General features: G+C 50.8%; 1 protein-coding gene across 2 annotated transcripts in view; it reads left to right on the top strand.

Moving 5' to 3' along the window:
• The window catches only part of LOC139010381 (fibulin-5), a 69,833-nt gene that overhangs the window by 4,327 nt on the left and 40,099 nt on the right, over positions 1-25,407 (top strand). For both annotated transcript variants that reach the window (XM_070414750.1, XM_070414740.1), the window contains exons 3-4: positions 1,422-1,473; positions 5,255-5,509. In XM_070414750.1, the coding sequence (XP_070270851.1) occupies positions 1,422-1,473; positions 5,255-5,509 (307 nt within the window). The remainder of the gene's footprint in view (positions 1-1,421; positions 1,474-5,254; positions 5,510-25,407) is intronic.

The raw sequence follows: 25,407 nt of genomic DNA on the forward strand, positions 1-25,407 counted from the left end.
CATCGGATCCTCCCCCCTCATTTGCATCCCTCTGGGGGTGTCTTGACTTACCTGAGATGTTAAGGGAGATGTGCTCTGGTGTTTCTGGGCAGGGGTGCCCCTGCGTGCCTGCCCTTGGCATCCATCAGTCGGTGAGCCGGGAACCCAGCTCTGAGGGTCATGGGCAGCCCCCTGGCTCCAAGGCTCCTGGGCCTACTCCCAGGAATGCAGGCTAGTCCATCCTCTTCACACACCCACCCTCAGCTCAGGGAAGCCCGACTCCTGACGCCTTGTTCCTGTCACATGGCAGGCTCCAGGGTCTGCCCAGAGGACCCCTGACTGTCGACCCCCATGGGGTTTTCCCCTCTCTCTTTAAAAATTGATTTCAGAGAGAGGAAGGAAGAGGAAGAGAGAGAAACATCAGTGATGAGAGAGAATCATTGACCGGCTGCCTCCTGCCCACGCCCTACTGGGGATTGAACCCAGAACCTGAGCATGTGTCCTGACCAGGGATTGAGCCATAACCACTGGGCCACACCGGCCAGGCCATGACGCTTCTCTAAATGCATAAAGTTGTAACTCTCGTGGTATGTGAAGCCGACAGCCCTCAGGGACGGTGGAGATCTGTTTCTGGAAGTGTCTCTGTGATTGTCTTCTGAGGTTGAAATGGAGGCGTCTCCCCAGTGCTGCTTGTCCTAGGACAGTGGTCGGCAAACTGCAGCTCGCGAGCCACATGCGGCTCTTTGGCCCCTTGAGTGTGGCTCTTCCACAAAATACCAACTTCTGCGCATGGGCCACGAAGTTTCAATCGCACTGTATGTGTGCGCCCGCACGTGGTATTTTGTGGAAGAGCCACACTCAAGGGGCCAAAGAGCCACATGTGGCTCGCGAGCCGCAGTTTGCCGACCACTGTCCTAGGAGACTGACTGCATCTCTGCGTAGCTTTTATTTTACGTACAGACCTCGGGTTCTGGTGGAGCGTTGCACAGGGCGCAAAGGACTCACACTGGGTGCTGAGAAGGTGAGGTTGAAAGCACCCCAGGAGAGTGAGCGCCCTTAAAAGCAGTCACATCCCTTCCCAGAGAGGAGTGGACACAGGAGGTGCCTGGTCGGGCAGATCAGCTGTGATTTCATGACAAAGCCCCAGGAACCAGCTGCTAAAAATAGGGGTTTTGGAGCAACAGTGAGGGAGCTTTACAAATAATGCTAAGTATAAAAAATGTACGAAAATGCAGAAGAAGAAGAAGCAGGAGAAGGAGAAGGGGAAGGAGGAGAGGAGGAGGAAGAAGAAATAGACATTATAATACAAGTATTAGTATTATGGCTGCTGTTTTTCCCCTTGACTCTATTTGCTGAACTTTCTGTGCTGCCATTACAATGCGTTTACAGTTCAACAAAAATCAGTGAGTGAAATGACCTCGCCTCCTCCTCTCTCCCCGCAGCAACAGTGCACGAACGGTTTTGACCTGGACCGCCCGTCGGGACAGTGCATAGGTAAGAGGCCACGGCCAGCCCCGCGCCGGGTGGGGACGCTCAGTGACACTGTTGTCCGGGATGTCCAATCTGTGTTCGCCTTGCCCATGGGAGAATCAGTGCCCGGGACGGATGAGGTCCCTGACACCCTTCCACCCACCACCTTCTCTGTGCCCGTCACCTTCACCGTAAGCCCTGGGAGGGGGCAGAGATGAGTAAGAACTGACTCCTGTTCCCCAGGAGCTCTCTGTCTGTGTTAGTGTCCTATGGCTGCCGTAATAAATTACCACTGACTTGGTGGCCTAAGTAACACACATTTATTCAGTCACTGATCTGGAGGTCAAAGGTTGGACAGAGGTCTGCCAGGCTCACACTGAGGGGCCAACGAGGCTTTGTTCCTTCCTGGGGGGGGAGAGGGGGGGATGGCGGGCAGAATCCATATCCTCGCTCATGTGTGTTGCTGGCAGAATTGAGTTTCTTTCTCTTTATAATTTGAGATACAGTTGACATATCCCTTTGGCAAGGGTAAACTGTCCAACATGTTGATGTGATGTGCGTGTACATTGCAATATGATTACCACCATAGCGTTTGCTTTTTTGTGGTGAGAACACTTGAGAGCTTCTCTCGTAGCAAAGTTCAATCATACAACACAGTCCTGTTAGCGATAACCACAGGGGAGCGCGTCAGGCCCCCAGAACTTACCACCTTAGAACTGAACGTTCAGGCTCTTCTACCAGCCTCTTCCTGTTTCCTCTGCCCCCTGCCCCTGGCCACCACCATTCTGCTCACTGTGTTTCTAAGTTTGGCTTTTTTAGATTCCACATACAAGTGACATTATACAGCAGTTATCTTTCCGCGTCTAACTTATCTCAGCATGATGTCTCCAAGATCCACCCATGTTGTAGCAAATGGCAGGATTTCCTTCTTCCTTGTGACTGAATGCTATTCCTGTGTGTTCGTGTGTGTGTGTGTGTGATATCTTCTTTATTCATTCATCTACAGAGGGACACTTAGGGTGTTTCCACACCTTGGCTGTTATGAATAATACTGCAATGAACATGGGAGTGTGGATAGCTCTTGGAGATCCTGTTTTCATTTCCTTTAGATAAATGCCTGGAAGTGGAATTGTTGGATCAGATGGTAATTCTGTTTTGAATTTTTTGAGGAACTCCCATCCTGCTTTCCCACAGGTTTGGTTTCTTGTGGTTGTAGGACTGAGGCACCTGTCTTCTTGTGGCTGTTCGCTGAGGGCCCTTTCCAGTTTCCCTCCCTCACTCCTTGGCTCATGGTCCCTTCCTCCATCTTCTAATCCAGTGGTTCTCAACCTTGGCTGCACATTAGAATCACCTGGGGATCTTTTTAAAATCCTGATTTCTGGGCCCCATCCTCTGGAAATTCTGTTTCTTTGTTATGGGGTGGGGCCACAACATTAGTAACAAAGAAAAAGGATTTCCGGAGGATGGGGCCCAGAAATCAGGATTGTAAAAAGATTCCCAGGTGATTCTAATGTGCAGCCAAGGTTGAGAACCACTGTTCTAATCTCTTCTTTTTCCATTGTTACATCCTGACCAACCCTTCTGCCTCTTCTTCCCCTTTTAAGGGCTTACATGATTACAATGGGCCCACCCAGATGATCCCCACCTCAAGGTCAGCTGGTTAGCAACTTTAGTTCCATCTGCTACCTACTTCCCCTTTGTTAGGGAACCTGATGTAACCATAGGGTTGGGACAGACACGTTGGGGGCTGTTCTCCTAGCACACCATCTAGTGGGAGAGGTACACCTGGGTGCAGTGAACGCTACCAGGTGGAATAAAGTCATGGCCAACTTGAGGCAATAGCGATGGGCCCTGCAAAAGGAGGAGAGGACCCTCCTTTTGAATCGGATCTATCTATCGACCTGCCTATCTATCACCTATCTAGCTATATCCAATTCCATATAGATCCAATTATATATGAGATTATGTTTGAGAAGAATGAGTAGGAGCCTGAGAAATGGCATTCCAGGTGGAAGGAAGAGCATAAGCAAAGACCAGGGGGGAAAGGGCATTGAGAGTGTATAATAGTTTGTTGTGGATGGAGCATCGGGTACCTAGAAAGAATAAGGCAGCCCTGCCTCAGATATATATTTAGCTTTTTAATTATATTTGATTTAGGCCAAATCATATATCTTTCCTGAGCTCACGTCAGCTCAGAGAACCAGAGGGGAGATAGACAGTTTTAAAAAATGACAAGTGGTGAGGAATAAAACCCTGCCCTGGAAAACCTCGGTCTGAAGGGGATGAGGCTGTGCCTGAAAGGGCGAAGGCTAGGTTGCCCCAGGGTAGGGGGCCACGTCCTACTCTGCTAGCCACACCCAGGCGGCAGAGCACAGTTCTTTCTCCTCCCCTTTCTCCAACCCCCCCCTATATAACCGGTCTTCGGGCGGGGTTGGGGCGCTCAGCCATTTGGTTTTGTCTTGATATGGATGGGGGGGGCCCAAGCTAGCTAGCTTGAATACAGATTCTTATGTTTTTACATCGAATTGGCTCCCTGATGTGGTTTCTTGGGAATCTTGAAATCTGGGCACAACAGTGCCCAGGGGCACAGAATAGGGAAGCACCCATCTTTTCAGACCCACCAGTTTTTTAACAATATATTTACTGATTTCAGAGAGGAAGGGAGAGGGAGAGGGAGATAGAAACACCAACGATGAGAGAGAATCATTGATGGGGTGCCTCCTGCATGCCCCACACTGGGGATCGAGCCCTGACTGGGAATCGAACTGTGACTTCCTAGTTCATAGGTCGACATTCAACCCCTGAGCCATGCCAGCTGGGCAGGCTGACCCACCAGTTTTATGGGTGATTTCAGGCTTGCAGCTACTGAATGGGCCATTCAGAGCCTCAACATCTCTGGTTCCCAAGGTGGGAGCTGGTGGGAGTTGCTCAGGTGAGATGGCTGGGAGGAGCTGGCAGCATTTGGGCATCTCTTCCCCAGCCTCCTGTCCCACGGGGAGCAGCCCCCAAGGTTAGGGAGAGGGCCCAGTGCCCGGGCGGGGGTGTGTGGGGGGGGGCAGGTCAGCTGCTCATGCTGGAGCCAGAGTTCAGGCCTCCCCTGCCCGGGCCTGGCCCAGGAAATCAGGTTTTCTAGAGCACCTACCTCCCCTTCCAGGCATAGCAAGCAGAACACCAGCCCGGCCGGAAATGGGCCCTGCTGCTGGCGCGGTGTGAGCTGACTTTCAAGTAAGGCTCCGCTTTCCTAACAAGTAACCAGCTCTCGGCCAAGCCTTGTCTTTCTTGAGGCCCAGCTGTTATTCGGAGTGGAAATGGGAACGATTCTTAGGTGTATCCCAGCGTTTCCTGAGTAGCCCGTGGGCAAACACAAGAAAGATGCCACGCCCACAGATAAACTCTTTTTTCCCATAGTTATATCTTTATTTTTACCGTTACCTTCTATTTATGTTCATTGATGGTGTTCTTCACTTGCTGCAGTCACGTAAAAGTTTTAAAAATATGTTTACTTGAATTTCAAATGTGGGTTCATTTTTTTAAAATATCAAGCACATGATAATACAGGCTTTTGTGGGCAAGGCCAAGGCCGGGGTGGTGGTATTTGATGGCTGATGTTTGGGGGACGCTAGTCAATTTGACTCAACGTGGCTAACCTGTGGGAGTACCTGCGGGCGATGAGCCAGGCACTGTTGGGCGCCGATGCTGGTAAAGTGTCTGGTGTGTGTGTGTGTGTGTGTGTGTGTGTGTGTGTGAGCCCCGTGCACAGTGTGGCCAGGGGCCGCTGACACTCGTCCCTTCTGTGGCCTTCCAGATATCGATGAATGCCGGACCATCCCCGAGGCCTGCCGAGGAGACATGATGTGTGTGAACCAAAACGGCGGGTACCTGTGCATCCCCCGAACAAACCCAGTGTATCGGGGGCCCTACTCGAACCCCTACTCCACCTCCTACTCAGGTCCATACCCAGCAGCTGCCCCTCCGCTCCCGGCTCCAAACTACCCCACGATTTCCAGGCCTCTCATCTGCCGCTTCGGATTCCAGATGGATGAAGGCAACCAGTGTGTGGGTGAGTAGCCCAGCACCTTGGGCCCCTGTCCACTGTGCCCGGCGAAGGCCACGCCCTAATCCAGCAGGTTCACCCCGACAGGTTATTAGCTGCCCTTCCATGCACCTGTGAAACAATGACTTCCTTTCTACATAGTTTTTCACTCTTAGCAGCACGTCTCTGGGAACCCTCCCACCTATCAGTAGTTTAGTTTGCTGTGTCATTGACAGTTCTCCAGAAAGCCAATTAATCTACCTACTCATCTATCTATCTATCTATCATCTATCTATCTATCTATCTATCTATCTATCTATCATCTATCTATCTACTTATCTATCTACCTATTTATCATCTATCCATCTATCTTTTGATATTATCTATTTATCCTCTATCTATTTAAAGACCAGGCTCATATGTTCTCTGTGCAATAAGAAATGCAACTGGTCACACTTAGTAAGTGAATCCCAGAATGAGATCGAGAAAGGATTGGCACTTTCTTCCCAACACCCCTCACTGTGAATGGAATGTTTGCTCCTGAAGTAAAAGAAGCCGTGAGGGCCAAGACCACCTGTTCTGGAAAGAAAGTGGGTTCCTTGAGTGGGGACCAATGCCCTTTTGGCCAGAAGGAGCCTTGCTGATGGGAGCTTGTAGCAGGAGTAGATCTCTGGGAGAAGGAGTTTGCCGTGAGGTCCCAACGGAGCTGGTGAGTGGTGTGATGGGTGCCCTGGTGAGCTTTGGTAGTCCGTTGGCCAGGGTCACCTTGGCAGGGGGTTACCTGGAACCCTCCCTGGTCACTTGGCTGTGACCAGAACCTTTGCAATTGTCTCCAGCTTTGGGAAATGGAGTGATGGTGACTCCATGTACCTCATCTACAAAACCTGTTTGTACCTGGAGCCCCGTTTTAAGCATATTTATAAGTTATATAAATATCCTGTTTTACTAGGATGGTTTGAGGAGTATAGAGCATACATAGGAAATAGAAAAATTTAAGGGATGTGATAAAAGTTAATGTGAAGTTCTAATATGTCCTTCCTTTACCCCAAAAGTTTAGGAGAACATCGGTCTGCTTAGTGAGATTTTTGTTGGACCCATTTGAGGGTTCTGGAGTGATGAACTATAACCAACTGTTAGAGGCTGTGTGGTGATCTTGTAATGTCTTTTATATGTCCATGCAAATGAGTACATTTATATTTGAATACATGCAAATCACATGCAAACGTGTCCGTCAGAGCTACAAGGGAAAATTGGGTACGCCTGAACCCAAACTTCTCTGGTCTCAAGAGGTGGGGTGTCAGGGGAACGGGGTCAGGGGGGAAGAGCTGGTTGATGGTCACTTGGGATGTAGATGACTGTGCAAAGGGAAAGAGTGTGGGGCCCAGTCCAGTCAGGGCTGACGCTTTGGTGGGGAAGATAGGAACAGGCTTCCTTACAACATGCAGCAGAACCACAGACGTGGTAGCTGGAAGGGACTTTACAACTTAATTTTGGCGTCTTCACTTTACAGAAAAGGGAATGTGGACTCCAATGAGTTAGATGACAACAGAGGTCAGATGGGGGCCCATTGTCCTGACAACCAGTCTGCATTCTCCTAACTGCACCGCACACCGCTTGCCTCTGTAGAAAGACATGATCCCAAAAGCAAGTGCAGAGAAAGCGAGGTTGGGGTGGGGGTGCAGCTCTTCCCTGTGGGGCCGGGCAGGCCCCGGGACCGTGCACCTCTTTAAGTGGAGAAGGGCTGTAATGACAGGTGGAGCGCTCCGGGTTTCCAGGAGCGGCTGCTCTATCTGAGGTCTTGGGCCATCTCATGGCTCCTGTGGGGGGGCAGCTGGGAAGTGCCCAGGGCTCCCCGACGTCACCCTGTCTCCCACAGACCTCTTCCAGGACCCCAGTGCCCTTGAGAATGAGGACATGGCTGGGAAGCCTATTCATCTCTGGTCCCTAGGATGGCATGCGGTTTTACAGCTTGAAACCTGTCACACGGGAGATGTGGAGCCTTCATAATGGCCCTTTTGTAAGGAAAATACAATCTAGGAACCCTAGTGGGGACTGGCACTGGGCCCGTCCATTTCCAGAAAGTTCAGCATTATGCATTCATCAGTCCGGAGTTCTTTCTAACTTCCCTTCACCCCACCCACCGTTTCCTGGTTTACAGAGGGTCCGTCTGGGCATGGAGAGGGGTGGCCTCCTGGGCAGGAGCAAGGGAGGGACAGAGAAGGGAGTCTCTCTTTCCAACACCGCTCCCGCTGGGGAGAGGGATGAGGGAGGAGGGCCTGGGAACCGGCCGCATGGGAGCAAGGCACAGAGGAGGCCGGAGAGGGGGAAGGACCCGAGAGGGCACATTGTGGTCACTGCCCAGAGAAAGAGAACGTTGGTGCCTCCGAGAGCGCACGTCTGGTCCATGGGATGCGCTGTGTCCGGTCGGAACGAGTTGGGAAATGTTTCTGAAACTTCGGTGTTCTAAGAGCAGAGAGGACCAGATCTCCAGAGGAGTGTCCTCCACCTCGAAATAAAAAAGGGCAGCAGTAATGACCGTGAGCACTGGTAGAGTGCTGTGCGCCAGCCCCTTCCTAGGAACGCGCACCTACCCCTCCCCACCGCCCCACGAGGTAGGACTGTTCTTCCTAGTGGACGCTGAGGACGCGAAGCTCAGAGAGGTGAAGAAGACGGAGCCAAGCCAGCGCTTGAACCCATGCAGGCTCTGGATGAGGAAACCGAGGTCCCCGGAGTAAAGGTTTTCAGATCCTCCCAGACAATCAGTACTGGAGCCATCATTAACAACCAGGGCCTTCTCTTCTTCTTCTTCTTCTTATTTTTTGTAATTAACATTTGTGTTCTGTAAAACCTTGAGCCTAGACAAAAGCAGAGAGAACATCATGAACACACACCTCCTTATCGCCCCGCTTCAGTAATTGTCAGTATAGACCCAGCCTCATTTCTCCTTTGCCCTCACCTCGTGGGTTTCTTTAAAGCAAATCCCAGGCATCATCTAATTTCAGCCTGAGCTGATAAAGTGTTTGGGGTTCTCCACGAAAGCCAATTCATCTACCTACTTATCTATCTATCTATCTATCTATCTATCTACTTACCTATTTGGGGTTCAAATGTATCTCTCAGTGATAAAGTTTCTTTTAAAAAATAGCCACAGTACTGTCATAAACCTATAAACACCAACAATGGTTCCTTTTTCTTACTAAATATCTAGGTAGTGTTCAAATTTCTCTGATTGTCCCTAAATGTCTTTTTTCTGTTGGTTGGTCTGAATCAGATTCAAACAAGGTCTGCAAATTACATTTGGTTGACAACCCTCTTAACTCCCTTAATCTTTTTTGTTTCCTTTGCCACTTGAAAGAGGCCGAGTTGTTCGTCCTGTAGAATTTCCTGCATTTGGGGTGTAGCCGGTGGCATTCTTGTGGTGGCATTTAGCATGTGCCTTTCTCCCACCGCTTCCCTGTGAGCTAGAAGAGTTACATCCAGAGACTTGCTCCAATTCAGGTTTAATTTTCTTGGCAAACTGCTTTCCAGGTAGCACCCTGTTCCTTGGTTCCCTCCATGTCCTGCTTTCTTCACCTACGTCTACGAAAGTCTACACACGAGTTTATAGAAGCAAACGGACATCCCCTTTCACTGTAACTATGTTTTTCTGAGTTTTGGACCCACCTTCAAGGAAGCAATTTCCTCCCTTGTGCCCAAATTAGTCCGTGTTCTGTTTCTGCAGGGTGGGCGGGGCCAGACTTGGCACCCTGGTCCCTTGGGCCTCTGAGCTTCCTGCTCCACTTCTGTTCTAGTTCCTCGTTGAAGGTGACTAGACGCTGCTCCTTAGGAGCCAGGAAAGCTTTCTGTTCTTTAGAAAACTGGCCTCTTGGCTTGGGGGTGCCCAGCACCAGGGCCCCCTCCACAAGGGTGGTGGGACTCCTGGCTAGTCAGAGTGCCTCCTGGATCCTGGGCCCTTGGCAGATTTGGAGACCAGCTTCTCAGGATGGAGAGCCGGAAGGACGTGGTTAATTGGCAAGGAGGAGAGGGCTGCTGGAAGGAAGCCTTGCCTCCCTAGAACACAACCAAGGCCCAAAGGCCACATCGGACGCCTACAAGGGGTTCTGAGCCGCAAGACATGGCGGAAGCAGGGTGGGGTGGGACTAACAGCATCGGTGTTGAGGGCTCAGGGTGAGCCGAGCCGAGGGCTTGGGGCACCCTGGGTCTGGACCCCGATTCAGGAACCTTCCCTTCCTAGCTCACCACCTCTGAGACGCTTGGTGTAGGTCCCCGAATGTGGATGCCACTTGTTTCTGACTGTTCATCTCCTTTGGGGCTCAATTTGTCACCTCTGGGTGAACATGCTTAGTGCTGTCCTTGCTAATCAACTTGGCAATGGCAACTCTCATGACCACCGTGCATGGAGAAAGCACCATTCACTGGAGCCACGCTGCCCTGGGGACTGCAGGGGCTCTCTGGCCACTGGTGATAACGCGGTATCTTTATTCTCCCGGCCCGGGGTTTGTTCATTGGTCCAAGCGCCCAAGTGCACAGAAAGGAACACGTGTGGATCCTTCTGAAAGATGGGTGGTTGTTGGCCTGAGGCTTTCTTCTCAGTTATTTTTCTCTGAAAGCCAACAGGTATTTTATTCAATCAATGTATGTAGAGAACCTTATTGGTGCCACCCTCTGGCCTGGGCACGGAGGAGGCAGGGAGCCCGGGCACAGCCACAGGGCTCTCTCCAGAGCTCACTGTCAAGGAAGCAAGCAGCTGACATACCAGGTGACCGCAGACGGGTTCCTGAAAAGGCGGGGCGACCTTCAGTGGAGAAGGCTGGAATCTAGGAGTCAGACAGGCCTTGCCTCTCCCCTTGGTTGGGCCACTTCTGAGCTGTGAGACCTGGGTCTCAGTTTTCTCCTCTGGACAATGGGTAGGACAATGCCTACCTCGCAGTAACATGTGAAAACGCCTGGTCTGGGTCTGCATGGAGTATCGCGCAGAAATACTGCGGGGGAAGGATTCGAGGAGGAGGCAGCGAGGGGCCGGAGATGCTAACCCGTGGAAAGATTCGCAGGGTCTGAAAAGGAGCGGAGGCCTAATTCTTGAAAACCTTTAAAATGCCCTAAAACTGAGCTTGCTACACACCCACCTTGCAGGGCTTTGCCCTGTTCAGCTCTTCACAGAGACATCAGTCAGGTTCTGCTTTGAAATACCAGCCAAGCCTGTGTTTGTTTAACTTGTGAAACAAAACGATGGAAGTAGTTCCCGGCAGGGGCAGGTAAGACAAGGACAGGGACACTTAGACCCCAGCCAGTGATGTCACAGGCCCTGCAAGCTTTGCTTCTGCTTTTCAACAGGCCTGGGCTGTAACTTGAGACCAAGTCCTCCGGATGAGACCAGGGAGGAAAACGCAGGCAGCCCGGTTGGCTACTGGGATCTTTAGCTGCTGAGGGCTTTGGAACAGGGCAGGCTGGGGAGGAAAGGGGACCGAGGACGGAGGTGGGGGCTGCACAGTTGGCTTTGCTCGGGTGTAGGCTTGTTCAAGTGCAGCCTTGCTAATCAGGCAGCCCCTCTTCCTTCAGGTCTTTTCTGAAAGGGTCAAGCACAGTTGTTATGGTTTTGTTTTCATCATTTCAGATCTCACCATCCCACGATGCATTCTCCTATTGCAAACCCTGACTCTTGTTATTCTGTTATTATTTTTTCCTCGGGGGATTAGAGTGACTAGCACCTGCCTTTTAGAGGGTGGAGGGTTGAATTCTTGTCACTTTTCCACATTAGGGGTTGGGGGGATTTATACTTCCAAGGAGATCTCAGCAGAGAAGGGACCCCCAGGATCATCCAGAGCTGCTCTTCTGGGCCCCGTCATGTGCCCATGAGTCAGCACCTGGGAAAATGCAGATTCTGACTCAGCAGGTCTGGGGAGGGGCCTGCGGTCCGCATTTCTCACCAGCTCCCTGGTGATGCCATGCTGCTGGTCCACTCTGATCCGGGCTCTAGTCCCGTGGTCGGCAAACTCATTAGTCAACAGAGCCAAATATCAACAGTACAACGATTGAAATTTCTTTTGAGAGCCAAATTTTTTAAACTTAAACTATATAGGTAGGTACATTGTTATTAACTTAGTTAGGGTACTCCTAAGCTGGCCTTTGCCAAAAACGTCCTCAATCTGATTGAGGTATGTTTGCTGAGGTCGACCCCTTCCAACTCTCCCATCCACACTCGTCTTGTATACTTGTTTCGTCTATCTCCTTTCGTTCATCCTCTCTATATGTCCAAACCATCTCAACATACCTTTCTCAATCCTCGACACTACATCTTCTTTCACTCCACAACGTTCCCTAAAATTAGCGTAATAAACTTTACTTAGAGTTTTAAGTCAACTTTCACACTGTACGTGCACGCCCGCACGTGGTATTTTGTGGAAGAGCCACACTCAAGGGGCCAAAGAGCCACATGTGGCTGGCGAGCCACAGTTTGCCGACCACTGCTCTAGTCCATCTGTCTATTCTTAGATAGGACTGTATTAAGAAAGGTGGAAACTTTATTTTTAAATGTAATTCCCACGTTGTTTGAATTTGTTAAAAAGAATGTATTTTGTTTAAACACAAAAAAATCTAAAAGAAAAAAATGTTAAGCCTAAATTGAGGCATCAGTTTAGGATAGGACATCAGTAAGAACTGGGCTTTGATCCCAGATTGGCTGTTTATTAGCTGTATGACATTTAAAAAGTCACTTGGTCTACATTTCTGGCCTACATTTTATTATTTGCTAAAAGAAGGGATAGTAGGAAATTAGGGGTCTTAATCTAGGGTTTGTGGGTAGAATTTTGATGATTTATTTTCATATTTTTTTCCGTGCATTAACTTTTAATGAAACTTAGCATTACCTTCAATAGATATAGGCAATAAGCTATAGGATTCTTAGCAGTCCCTGGGACAGTATTAACAAGAGAAATATATATATCACACTGCAGCTGCAGCAGTTATTCTGAAATATTTTGAAGATTTGACATTATGAAATATTATTTTGAAATATCATTCTCATTTACCCTCCTGCAAGTTGTAGAAGATAGTAGACCTGCTGCCAATGTCATATATATTATTACATCACAGATATCCTATATAACAAAGGCCTAATATGCTAAGTGTCCGGTCATCCAATCGTCTGTTCAACCAATCAAAGCGTAGTATGCTAATGATATGCTAAGGCCGCTCAACCGCTCGCTATGATGTGCACTGACCACCAGGGGGCAGACGCTCCAACTGGTAGGTTAGCTTGCTGCTGGGGTCCAGCCAATTGGGACTGAGCAAGATGGGCCAGACACACCCTGGAGCCCTCCCGCAGTCCCTCCCCAGCTGGCCAACCTCCCGCGTCCCTCCCTGGCCCCGATCGTGCACCGGTGGAGTCCCTCGGCCTGTCCTGCGACCTCTCGCATTCTGGGACCCCTTGGGGGATGTCGGAGAGCCAGTTTTCAGCCCAATCCCGTAGACCAGGCCGAGGGGCCCCCCACTGGTGCATGAATTCGTGCACCAGGCCTCTAGTGTTTTGATAACTGTCTTTCAATATCACTGTTTTCTTTTGTAATCCTATGAATTTCATGGTATATAATTAGAAGCAGTGTTCTGAGAAAGGCCCACAGGCTTCATCCAACTGCAAGGCAAGTTCATAGCATGCACACAGGAGGCTTGAATTCCCCAGACCAGACGGCTCCTAGGTCCCCTCCAGCTCAAGACGTTCTCCTGTTCTAAATCTTGCCAATCCGTAGGGAAGCTAGAGATCGTGTCCAGACAGTCCAGGTTTTCTGTTAACTCATTGTCATCGGGATTGCTCCGTGTTGTGGTCTGTCTCTACTTGCCTTTCCACCAGCCTGTGTGCTCAGTGGCATCTTCTGCCAGGACTGTGTCCGTTCTCCAGCTGTGGGCCCCTCCCACCCACAGCTGGAGCCGCTTTGGGAACTGGCCCTGGGGCACGCCCAGCCTCGGGGCCTTTGTGTAGTAGGCACTTCCCTGGTGCCCAGCACGGCAATTTTCTCAATGACCTACAAATTTTTCTTGGCTCTCACCTTATGTTCCTTGGTCTGGTTGTGTTTCTTTTAATTATGTTCCACTCTGGAATTAGCCAGTTGTGTGTGGAAAACAAGTGGTGTTGCAAGAGGCGAGGAGAAGTGTGGACTTTCAGCGGGACAAAATTCAGCTCCGCTTTGGAAGGTTCTGGCGAACACGGGTGCATGGCCAGGTCTCCAGAGAGTGCCTGCTGGAGGACAGAGGTGGCATGACCTGCCAGGTTGTCAACAGCCTCAGATGCCAGGGTTAGCCAGGTGTGTTTTCATTTAGTGGGAGGGGCATGTTCTGGTGCTTCTGAAAGAGGCTCAGTGGTTCCAAGTGTGTTGAAACAGTGGAGGGCGATTGTACCTTCTCTTTTCTCCTCAAGGCTAGTAGACTTCTTTTCTCCTTTTTTCTTTTTTAAAATCTTTATTGTGGAAAGTATTGCATATGTCCTCTTTCCCTCCCACCCACATTGACCTCTTCTAGCCGGCCCCATTCCCCTGCCTCAGGCCTTCGCCACCCTATTGTTTGCGTTCCTGGGTTATGCATATATGCATACAAGTTCTTTGGTTGATCTCTTCACACCCTCGACCCAACCCCATCTCCCACCTTCCCTCTGAGATTTCGAAGTTTGTTCTATGCTTCTATGTCTCTGGATGGATTTTGTTCATCAGTTTATTTTGTCCTTTAGATTCCACATCTGAGTGAGATCACGTGATACTTGTCTTTGTCTGATTGGCTTATTTCGCTTAGCATAATACTCTCTAAGTCCCTGCATGCTCTCTCAAAGGGTAAGAGAGCCTTCTTTTTTACTGCTGCATAGTATTCCATGGAGTAAATGTACCACAGCTTTTTTATCCACTCATCTGCTGATGGGCACTTGGGCTGTTTCCATAGATTTCTTTTCAAACGTCCTTCTGATGGGAGTGGGGTGAGCACACCACTGGTGAGTCCAGGACAGAATTGCTGGCTTAGGGTCTGTGCCTACACTGGTAGCAGATAAGATGTCCCCCCTTCTTATCTGCTTGTGTAGACGGTGTCTGCAGGGCTTCTGCAGCTCCCACCCCACCCAATGTGAGGCCAGGAATAGAGCCATTTGGGAGTTCTTTGTGCTATTGGGAATGGAGTCAATGAAATGAAGAAGTAAATATACCACGTGAGTGCAAAATATTAGTGTTATGGAGAGTGTGCGCATGAGAGCAATAAAACTAATTCAAGCAATAAGTTAGGAATCACGGTTAATGCTGTCGACCACAGCCACATGTAAACATCTTCTGATAGGCCCGAGTGGTACTGTCTGCTGTTAGGGAAGGAAAGGGGCTCTTTATTTCCTCAGAGGACCTGAGGGAGTGGGTTATTAGTCCAGGATGTAGTGGGAGGTAGTATGATGCCGTGAAAAGGGCATGGGCTTTAGATTCAGACATGTTGGGGTTCGAATGCCACCCCTGAACAGGTGCCTGGCTCAGGGCATTAAGCCCTTAGGCCACTAGTACACACCTTGTGGGATTGTTCGGGGGCTTAGCAAAGGGTCTGCTGTGTGTCTGACGGTCAAGTCTGCACCCCCTTACCCATCGCTGCTGTCACGCCCCTAGCCCCTTCGCTTGGGGGCAGCGATCTACTTGCTTACATCTACGGACCCCTGCCCAGTCACCTGAGAGTGGGGTGCTGTTGGCTGCTTATCCCAGGTGGGCAGGTTGGGGGAGGGAGAAGGAGAGGGACTTCCCTTTAGTTTGTGACCATGCGCTGACCCTTCTCCCCTCCTCCACTCTGACCCCACTCACACAGGCTCCCTGGAGCCCTCCTCTGGGGCCCTCTTAGCTCTGGGAGTGCCAAGGAGCGACACGGGTCCATTCATTCTCTTCTCCCATCGGCTGCCAGCCTCTCTGGACACATGGACATGCAGACAGACAGAAAGACAGACTCCAGACCATGCTGGCCCGGCTGGCTGTGACTGGGAAAGTGCTGGTGGGCTGGGTTGAACCCTTATCAGAGATCCCCCCCCCTTCCTGAATCAGATGACCTCCCCCGGAAGACCAGCCCCCAGCTGGTCTCCTGCTTGGAGGCAGCAAGGCTACAGCTTCCAGGTAGCCCCCAGGTGTGTGACAGATGGCAGGCAGGGGCCCACAGGCTCTCATCAGGGTGTGGGTGTTGAGGGTTGGGCAGTGGACAGAGGCTTCCTTGGCTGCAGGCACCTGGCACCTGGCAGCACAGGCTCTCAATAAGCAATTGTCACCTGAATGAATGAGTGGATGAGTGAATGGATGAATGAGTGGATGAATGAATGGATGAATGAATGGATGAATGAATGGATGAGTGAATGAACAGTGGGGACAAATGAGAGGGGGGTCTTCACTCATTTCCACACTCCATCTCTCATTACCCACTAGAGGCACCCTTACCTCTCGCTGGGAGCCAAGAGGGGACCAAGGTCTCCTTGTTCCTTGAGTTCCTGTGGCCCAGAGCCATGGTCGCCACGTGGGCCCATGCCCAGCTGGGTCCTCACGCCACGGCACTCAGTGAACGCTGAACTGAGCTGAATTTACTCTGTAGCCGAGAGGCTGATGCCTGTGAGGAACCTTCTGGTCAGATGAGCTTTACAGGGACCCACCTCCAAGCCCCTTTCCTCTTGGGGATTCGCCAGAGGGGAAATCCGTGGTCGCTGGGCTTTTCCCACTGTGAGGCCAGGCTTCGTTTCCCTGCCATGGGAGGGACTGGCTCCCAAGGATTTGCCTCCAGCCAGGGCCAGCTTCTTGCACAACTCCAGGGGGCGCCGTTCAATTGTATGACATGCCATTGGCACCCCCTCCCACCACACAGCTGGCTTGAGGCTCCTGTTTGTCTTGGAAAGAGAGGAACGTGCTTGAGGAAGGGTCCCTGGGCCATCTCCTTGGGGGCTGGCAGAGAAAGGACATTCACAGGATTCCTTCCCTCCAGAGGGCCCCAGACAGCAGACTGGATGTCAAGGACTGACCTCCCGTTCCCCTCCAGCTGTCGGAGCCAGGCCAGAGGGGAGATGGGGACACCCAGCACTGGGCCCTGCCCCGGCCGCCGGCATCCACAGGCTCCAGGGGCCGGTGCGGGCGGGCTGGGGCCCGGGAAGCAGTGAGGCTTGGGGACTTGTCAGTGCTGTCTGACTTTCCTTCAAGCTAGAACATTTGCAGAAACCCAGCCAGAGTTGATTTATGAGCTCCACATATTTTGCAGGTCTTAACACATCCCCCAGGAATCAGTGAGGTCAGACAGAACAGACTTTGCATCCGCAACCAGTAAGAACTTGGCATTTTCAATAGCTCCCCGGGGAATCAGGGCGTCCTAATTGGAGGGAGAGTATATGAAACAATGGAAAGACATACACACACACACACACAAAGAAAACCTGACTCTGCTTCATTCCTGCTGGGGAGAAAGGTAAGTCATCTGCGAGCTGGGTGAGAGGTGGCCACTGTGACCAAAGGAAGCATCATGGGTCTGGGCTGCTGGGACCAGCCATGAACTCAGAGCCAACTTAGCAGTGACCAGAGCGTCCCGTCCTGTGTTCTCTGGAGCACGACCCATAACTGTGATAAATAGACGCTGGCGATTATTTATTTAACACCTCTATCCAGCAGGAACTTTCTGTCTTGCTCGCTGTTGGGAAAGCGGCACGTGGTGAATTGTACATATAGGATTCCGATGAGCAAGAGAAATTGATTATGTCCTAGGTGTCCATATAGGTTAGTTTATTATTATTAACTAGAGGCCTGGTGCACGAAATTCGTGCATGGGTAGGGTCCCTAGGCCTGGCTGGCCATCAGGGCTGATTTGTGGGGCGACCGGTGGGGTTATTGGGGGCCCCCCCGCTGGCACCCACCTTGGCTGGCCTGGGGCCTGTGGGCTGGGGGCAACTCCTACATTGAGCGTCTGCCCCCTGGTGATCAGTGCACGTCATAGCAATCGGTCATTCCACTAGTCATTCCGCCATTCTGTCTATTTGCATATTAGGCTTTTATTATATATAGGATGGGCTTGATTGCTTCATTTACCATGTATGGGCTGGGGTCTATGCTGTGCACACAGATCAGTCAGGCATCATTACTGCCCTGGGGAGTTCACATTCTCTTGCCAAGAGTCGGGGTGGGACGGTAGGAAACATCCCAACACATACATTAGCTCTAGCCCAGTGGGATGGTGCAGCAACGAAAGCAGGCAGGGGGCTCTCTGCGGGCGCTGGCTGGCATGGCCACGGAAACCTTCCTCAGAGACAGGTGTTACACATCTGTGCGTCATGCGATTAAACAGATACTCACTGAGCACTGCTCTGTGTCAGATACTGCCAAGTGCTGGAAGGGGATCTAAAGATGGAGGAGACTGTCGCTGCCCCCGGATCTCGCAGCTGAGCGGGTATGAGTGCGGTCGGGGAGGGGAGGATGTACATAACCCCCCAGAGTCTCCCACGAGCCAGAGTGTGTAGGGGGGCGGAAGCAGTATTGCCAGGTGCCGAGGGAGTACCCGCGGGAAATGGGGATTCTGCTCTGGGAATGGATAGGATGGCCTCGGTGTGAATTTTGGAGCCTTGAGTAGGATTTTTATGTGGGAGGCGAGGAAGGGCTTGTTGGGTCAAGGGGATAATGTGGACAAAGACATGGAGGCAAGAAATTGCCCAGCACATTGAGGGGTGCTGTTGAGGGCCAGCCTTGGTCATGAGCCCATTGGTCACCTGCCCATTCAGATGCCCAGGACGTGGCTGCAGCGCGGCCTTGGATTGGGGCGGGGAGGATCGAGTGAGAGATGGGGCTAGGAAACTTGGCAGGAACTAGACTCTGGGGGCTTGGAATGCCGTGCCAATGGCTTGGGCTTTGTCCTGTGAGCGCTGGTTTTGGAGTGGGGGCGTGGTGTGCTGACATCTGTTTGGAGAAGATTCCCCGTTTAGGGGCCCAGTGAACTGGGGTCTTGATCTAATCTTAGCACCGCAGCCAGCTCAGTGGGTGGTTGTGGCTCCAGTCCCTTCTCTCTCTGGCTCCGTTTTCTCATCTATACAAGAGGGGCTGGACGAAAGTCTCCAAGGCTGCCCCCACCCTGACCACTCGGGATGTGAAAATCTTACCACCAGGTGAAGAGGAGCTTCTGGAGGCAGGGGCTTTGCATTTAGTCTAAGCTCCGGGGGCTGGTGACTGGGCCACCTGGTAATGGCATCACTTCCATGTTCTCAGAGTCCTGGGCGGAGCCTTCCCTTAAGCTTGAGGCAGAGATGAGCCCTTTTCGGAGTCCCTTTAGGAAAGGGGCATCGGTGGATGGCGTGTATCTGATGATAAGAGGTGGCCTGGGTCCCATGAGCAACCTGGCATTGCCTTTATAACACCTGGCAGGGTCTGCAAGGAGCTGGAGTAAAACACAAACTCCTTATGAAGCCAAGAATCCTCTTAGAGTGACCAGTAGGGTGGAAACGTAAGAGTTCCACTATTAGCCCTGGCCAGGTATCTTAATTGGTTAGAGCATCGTCCTGATACACCAAGTTCGATCCCCGGTCAGGCCACATACAGGAATCAACCAATGAATGCATGAATGAATGGAACAACAAGTTGATGTCTCTCTCTCCCTTTTTCCTTCCCTCCCTTCCTTTGTTCCTCTCTCTCTCTCTCTCCAAAAAGAAAAAAGAAAAAAAACACAGAGTTCCACTATCAGGCCTTTCTGGAAAATTTCCCACCTCAGACCTCCTCACAGACCCTTTTTAAAGAATCATCTCAATGTCAATTAGCTCCAGAGAACAGGCGTTGGCCAGGGACCAGGTGGTGCTGGCCTGTGGTCTGTTGGCTTGTCACGGTGGGAGGCTGGATTCTGTGGTTACATCCTTAAGCGACTCCCTTAATTGCAATAATTCCCACTTGAACACTGCCTCTCCCTTATCCCAATCTCTCACATCCGCTAACTCACTGAATTCTCAAATGACCCAGTATGCAGGTTCATATTGTTTTCCCCATTTTAGAGCACGCTTGCAAGGGCTGTGTGACTGTCCCAGCATCCACAGTTCACGTATGGGAGAGACCCACCAGAGGGTAGACTTGCTGACGTTCAGACCCTGCCCCTCCCATAAGATGTTCCAATGCTCTTTGTTGTTCACAGGCTACACTGGCCTCCTTTCTCTTCCTCAAACATGCCAGGCTCTTCCCTACCCCAGGGCCCTTGCACTTACTGTTCCCTCTGGACCGCTCTTCTGGACCTTCACATTGCTGGCTCATTCTCTGCTTCCAGGTTTCAGCTTAGTTTAGATGTCACCTCCCTTAAGAGTCCATCCCTGCCCAGCCTGCCCACAGTAACCCCACAGTCACGCTCCATCACAGCCCTCATCCTCACAAACTCGAGCCTGTGTGACATCGCCGGGAAGAATGAAAACTCAGGTTGTGGATCCCACCCCCAGAGTTTCTGGTTCAGTAGATTTGGGGTGGGGCCTGGATTTCCAAGGGATGCTAATGCTTCTGATCTGGGGACCACACTTTGAGAACCACGGAGTGATAACTATCTTTTAACCAATTAATGAATGAATTCCTATTGAGGTATAATCAGCATCAATCAGGTATATGGCATAATGATTTGATATTTGTATACACAGCATCAGCACAGTAACCCTAGTTAACATCCATCACCACACATGGAAAAATAGCTTTTCTTGTGATGAGAACTTGTAAGATATACTCTCAGCAACTTTCAAATGTGCGACGTAGTATTATTAACTACAGTCACCGGGCTGTACATGACATCCCATGGCTGACTTGTTTTATAACTGGGAGTTTGTTTGAACCCCTTTACCCATTTCCCCAAACCTGACCCCCTTCCTCTGGCCACCACCATGCTGTTCTCCGTATATATGAGCTCGTGTTTTGTTGTTTTAATGATTTCGTTGAATGTAAATGAAATCATATGGTCTTTAACTTATTTCACTTAGCATACTGCCCTCAAGGTCTCTCCATTTTGGTGCAAATGGCAAGATTTCCTTTTTAAAACATTTTATTTTTTATTTATTGATTTTTAGGGAAAGAGAGAGAGAGAAATATTGACTTGTTCCACTTATTTATACATTCATTGTCTGGTTTGCTTATTGCCTGTCCGTCTCTCACGTTGTTTCTGCGGCCTCCCTAGAGCCTGGCCATCGCTGGTGCTTGATCAGTATTTGTTCCTGAGTGTGGTCTGAAGACTCAGTCAGGACTCCTTGCTTTAGAACAGTGATGGCGAACCTATGACACGCGTGTCAGAAGTGACACACGAACTCATTTTTTGTTGTTGATTTTTCTTTGTTAAATGGCATTTAAATATATAAAATAAGTATCAAAAATATAAATCTTTGCTTTACTATGGTTGAAAATATCAAAAAATATATGTGACACGGCACCAGAGTTAAGTTAGGGTTTTTCAAAATGCGGACACGCCGAGCTCAAAAGGTTCGCCATCACTGGTTTAGAGTCATCCCTCCTGCACAAGGGGAAGAAGACCAGACATTGCAGGAGCCCTGGGAGTTATTGGGTCAGATCTCTTCTCCCCTGTTACCTCTTTCTTTTCACACTCGAGCTTTTTCTAAGGGTCGTTGTTAATTTTGTGTATAGATTGCATGGATGACATTGATAAAATCGCAGGTGAATGCATTGGACGGTCTGGGTTCAAGGAGAGTTGTCAGAAGAAACCCAGCCAAGCTGAAGGGCATCCAGCAAGTATGGCTCCCACGTCGGCCATAGCCCATGCTGTGCTCCGACCTTAACACCCACCTTCCCTTCAGCAGGTGGGGAGGAGCCCCAGCCTAACTCTCCTCCCTGGGGACAGATGACAGAAGAGCTAGCTGAGGTCGGGTGGGTGGGCATTGCGGCTGGAGCCTGTGGCTCAGGGTGTTCCTCTGGGAAGGGCAGATTGGCACAGAGGGAAGAAACCTTGATCTGGGGCTTATGGGCACCACGTTCTAACAAACTGTGTGATCCAGCCCAGCCAACACAGCTGTAAACCTCTGGGGAACTTTCTGGGTAAGTGAATTAAGTTTTTATGACTGGCTTGCACTTCTCATAATTCCCAGACTGATATTTTCAGAACTCTGGAGTGTCTGAGGCCACTGGCGCCTAGTCCTACTCTTTGGTTTCAAAAGAACAAAGTTGAGCTCTTGCCGGACTGGAATTGGGTTTTAGCTGTAAAATTTTATCTTTCCTGGCAAGGGGGAGTTGAAGATAAAATCTGGGGTGACTATAGATCCCCCAAAGCTATTACTGTGGCCAACAAGTGTTGAGGGTGAGCTTAGACCGAGCCGGCTGACACTGCCTTCTCCAGGTGGGGATACAGCTCCCTCAAGGACTCATAGGAGACCACCAGCTCTTATGGAGACCACCTCATGGCCACCATGGACTAAGTATCATGGGAGCAACTAGTTCTGCCCATGAGATGAAGGCAGCCCACATAGAGAAGGGACAGTCACAGGTCAGCTGGGAAAGCTGACGAGATGTCATTTACCCAAGGTCACCTAGAGGTCATTTGCAGAGCTGGGATCCCGCTTGCCTTCTCTGGGTTCTTACTCCCAAGAAGACAGGCTGGGTTTGGAAGCTGACTGGCCTTGGGCAAGTCACGGCTCCTCCGTGGGCTTCGCAGAGGGGGGCGATTCATCAGATTCGCTTAGAGACTCCTCCGGTGTGAGGGAAGGTGAGGCTACAGGTGAACACCTCAGGACCTCAGACTGGCAGTTTGGAGATCTTTGCTGCTGTTGCCCATGCACATGTTTATTGATTCTAAGCAGCGTGGTCAGGCTGGTGATTGTCAGGATAAGGGGAGTCCGGGCAGTCAATGGAGGTGTCTTTTCAAAGAGGGCTGGTGGCGTCAGCCTCAGGTCTTCAAGCGAGACTCTGCTTTTGCAGGAATCCCCCCCCCCCCCCCCCCCGCCACATGGACATGCTACACTCAGTCTTCTCTCCAGTCAGAGCTCTGTCTTCTCACACTCAAGCTGTAAACGGGATACATTTGGCTGCTAGCATTACTGCTTTCTGAAGGTGAAAAAGAAGCAAACAAAACCGAGGCAGACCCTGGTACTCCAGCAGGCAGATGAGCCACAAAAGGGTTCATAAAGCAGAAAGTGGTTGGAGACCATAGGAGCTGGTGGCTCTTAGCTGTGAGGAGGAGGGCAGGCTGGCCACAACCCAGGAGAGTGTTCCAGGCCGGCTGCTGACCCTCCTGATCTGGGGAAGAGTGTGTGTGAGTCTAGAATCGGGCACATGAGCCACATGCACGCTAATAACGGCGCTGAGACCAGACGGGGGTCAGGGATCGGACCGGGTGTTCACTTCCCTCTGGGAGGTTGGGTGGCCGTCTCCAGTGTGGGCGGTGCTGGGGAATGTGTAAGTCTACACATTGTCTCAGTTCTGGAGGCTGGAAGCCGAGATGAAGGTGTCAGCGAAGCTGGATCTTCTGAGGGCCGCTGGGCGGGAGCTGTTCCGGGCTTCTCTCCGAGGCGTGTGGCAGGGTGTCTGCCATGGTCTTTCCTCTACGCATCTCTGTGTCCGAATTCCTTCATCTCAGGAGGATGCCTTCCTTGGCTGGAAGTCCAACTACTCACCTCATTTCAACTCAATTACCTTTTCCAAGGTGTCTAACTATCTCCAAGTAATCACCTTCTGAGGTACTCAGGATGTGACTTCAACATATGAATTTGGGGGACACAGTTCAGCCCACAGCTAGGACCCAGTCCTGTTCCTCCAGCAGGGACCCTTCTGAGATCTGAGACACAGGAAATGCCATTCTTTCTTCTCATCCTTAACAACCCAGGCCATATGCGGTTTCTTCTTGGAGGCCTTCTTAGATCTCTATTACCCCGCCCCAAGCCCATTGGAATTCTCTCCCCACCCCCCACATCGAGTTCCTCAAACACTCGGCCTGTTCCTCCGCTGGCCACTTATCATCTACCTTAGACTTAATGAGAAGCGTGTCTGTGTTTCCGGCACAGGAGAGCTTCATGTCTTACATGCCTGTATCGCTCTCCCTTCCCTCCCCTCCTGCGCGGCACATAGAACAGCAGGTTCGATGCTTGTTGGCTGGTTGATGGGTTGGTCGTCTATGAAAGTTGGGTGACAGGTGCCAAGTAATGAGGGAGATGCAGCTGTTAATAAGGCGCCTTTCCTTCAATTCTCTGCACCCACCATCGCCAAAGTCCAGCTCCTGGATTTCTAAAGCAAAGACGCTCTTTTTCATCCTTCTATCCTGGTTTGACCACAACGGGTCAATGGAAGAATCTGCAAACTGGGCGCTCAGCATTCTTCAACCCCCCAGAGTTCAAAGAGAATGACTCCTTTGGCCGGTCTTGAAGAAACTCTTCAATCATTTCTTGAATAATGGCATTCTTTTGGCTCGGCTCTATGGCTACTCCTCCCTCCGCCCCCAGTCCGGTGACCTTCCGCCCCTTTGTTTCTTGGCTGAAAGTCTGGGTCTGCTGCAGAGAGCAAAAGCAGTTTCAGCCGAGCGAGGGGTCCTTCCCACGAAGCCAGAGCCACACGCCCCAGAAAGCCTGACTGTGCAGAAGCAGCTGGCTCTTGGCAGACGGATTTTGAAAAACAATGCTAACAATGTACAAGCACTGAGTTCCAGCCTGCGTATGGAGCATAAAGAACAGACTGTCGGATACGGCAGGTCACCCAGCTTGTTAAGAGGAGACTCATTGAGGATTTGCTCCAAAACACATCCCCTCGCCTTCCACTCTTACTTCCTCTCGTAACGCCACTCACCTGGCACCTGGGAGAGAGGTGTGGCTGGGGATTGGTTGGCTCTTGGGATGGCTGGGAGGGGCTTGGGATGCCTGAGTCCTTGGACCAATCACCTGTGCTCTCTCCATTGTGCCTTACACACTTCTAGAATTTTCTGTGTGTTTGCCTCGACGTGGAAAAGGTTGGGAAGGACTATTTTAGACTGATGTGTTCTGCGGAGATTCCTAGGAACACCGAGCAGGTTTCTCAGTACTTACCTTTTAAAATGAAACGCATTCCCTTAATGCTCTTGGTGCTCTGGCTTTGGCAAAGTGAAGGTCAACATCAGGACTCCGGGGTTCAATAAGACTGTGGGGGCACTTTGCTTACACTCGGCGTATTTATCATCAAGACTCTCGGTGGCAAGTAACAGAGACCCAGCTCAAAGCAAACAGTAAGACTAAACCAACAAACACAAGAGTTAAGAAAAACTACACGCCCGCATTATTTATTTTTATACCGGAAGAGTCCATGAGTGGAAGTAGCCTTAGCTATGGCTGGATGCAAGGGCTCACGTGTTGTCGTTTGGACTTGTTTTTTTCTCTCTCCATCTAGTACCCGCTGTGTCTTCATTCTCAAGGCAGGCTCGCTCAAGAAATGGCCCTGGCAGCTCCAGGCTTTTCTCTTACCAGTTGACCCACCCAGAGAGAATGCCTCAGTCGCTAGAGCTCCAGTCAAAGGCTGTGTTCGGGCTCTGGTAGCCAGCTCAGGTCACATGCCCATCCCTGAGCTCATGCCTTGGTCACGTGGGGTTTTGACTTAGCAAGCCTCTGACATAAGTCCAAACCTGGAGCCAGTAGGGGGTCTAACACTACCTGGAACACATGCACTCAGTGTGGGGAAAGGTGTTCCCTCAAAGGAAAACTGAGTGCTATTACCAGGTGGAGGGGGTTTAGATGTCGAATGGGCAAGAGCTATACCCGGGATCCCCCCTTCCACTTGGAAAAGGAAGAAACAGAAGCACCTATGTTTATTCTGAGTCAACAGCCAGATGGCAACGATGTGCTCACGGCCGATCCAGTGCACATGGGGCACACGCTCCCTGACATCGGAGGATCACCAGTAAGGAAGGAAGGGCCTGGAGCCTTCATCTCTGCTGCACACCTGTCCTCAGGTGCGCAGGTACCCACACTGCACCAAGACAACTAATACTCTTTTTCATTGTAA

The sequence above is a fragment of the Myotis yumanensis genome, unplaced genomic scaffold (genome assembly GCF_028538775.1).
Source record: "Myotis yumanensis isolate MYYU_CA2020_CCGP unplaced genomic scaffold, mMyoYum1.0.hap1 SCAF_1, whole genome shotgun sequence".
Lineage (NCBI taxonomy): Eukaryota > Metazoa > Chordata > Mammalia > Chiroptera > Vespertilionidae > Myotis > Myotis yumanensis.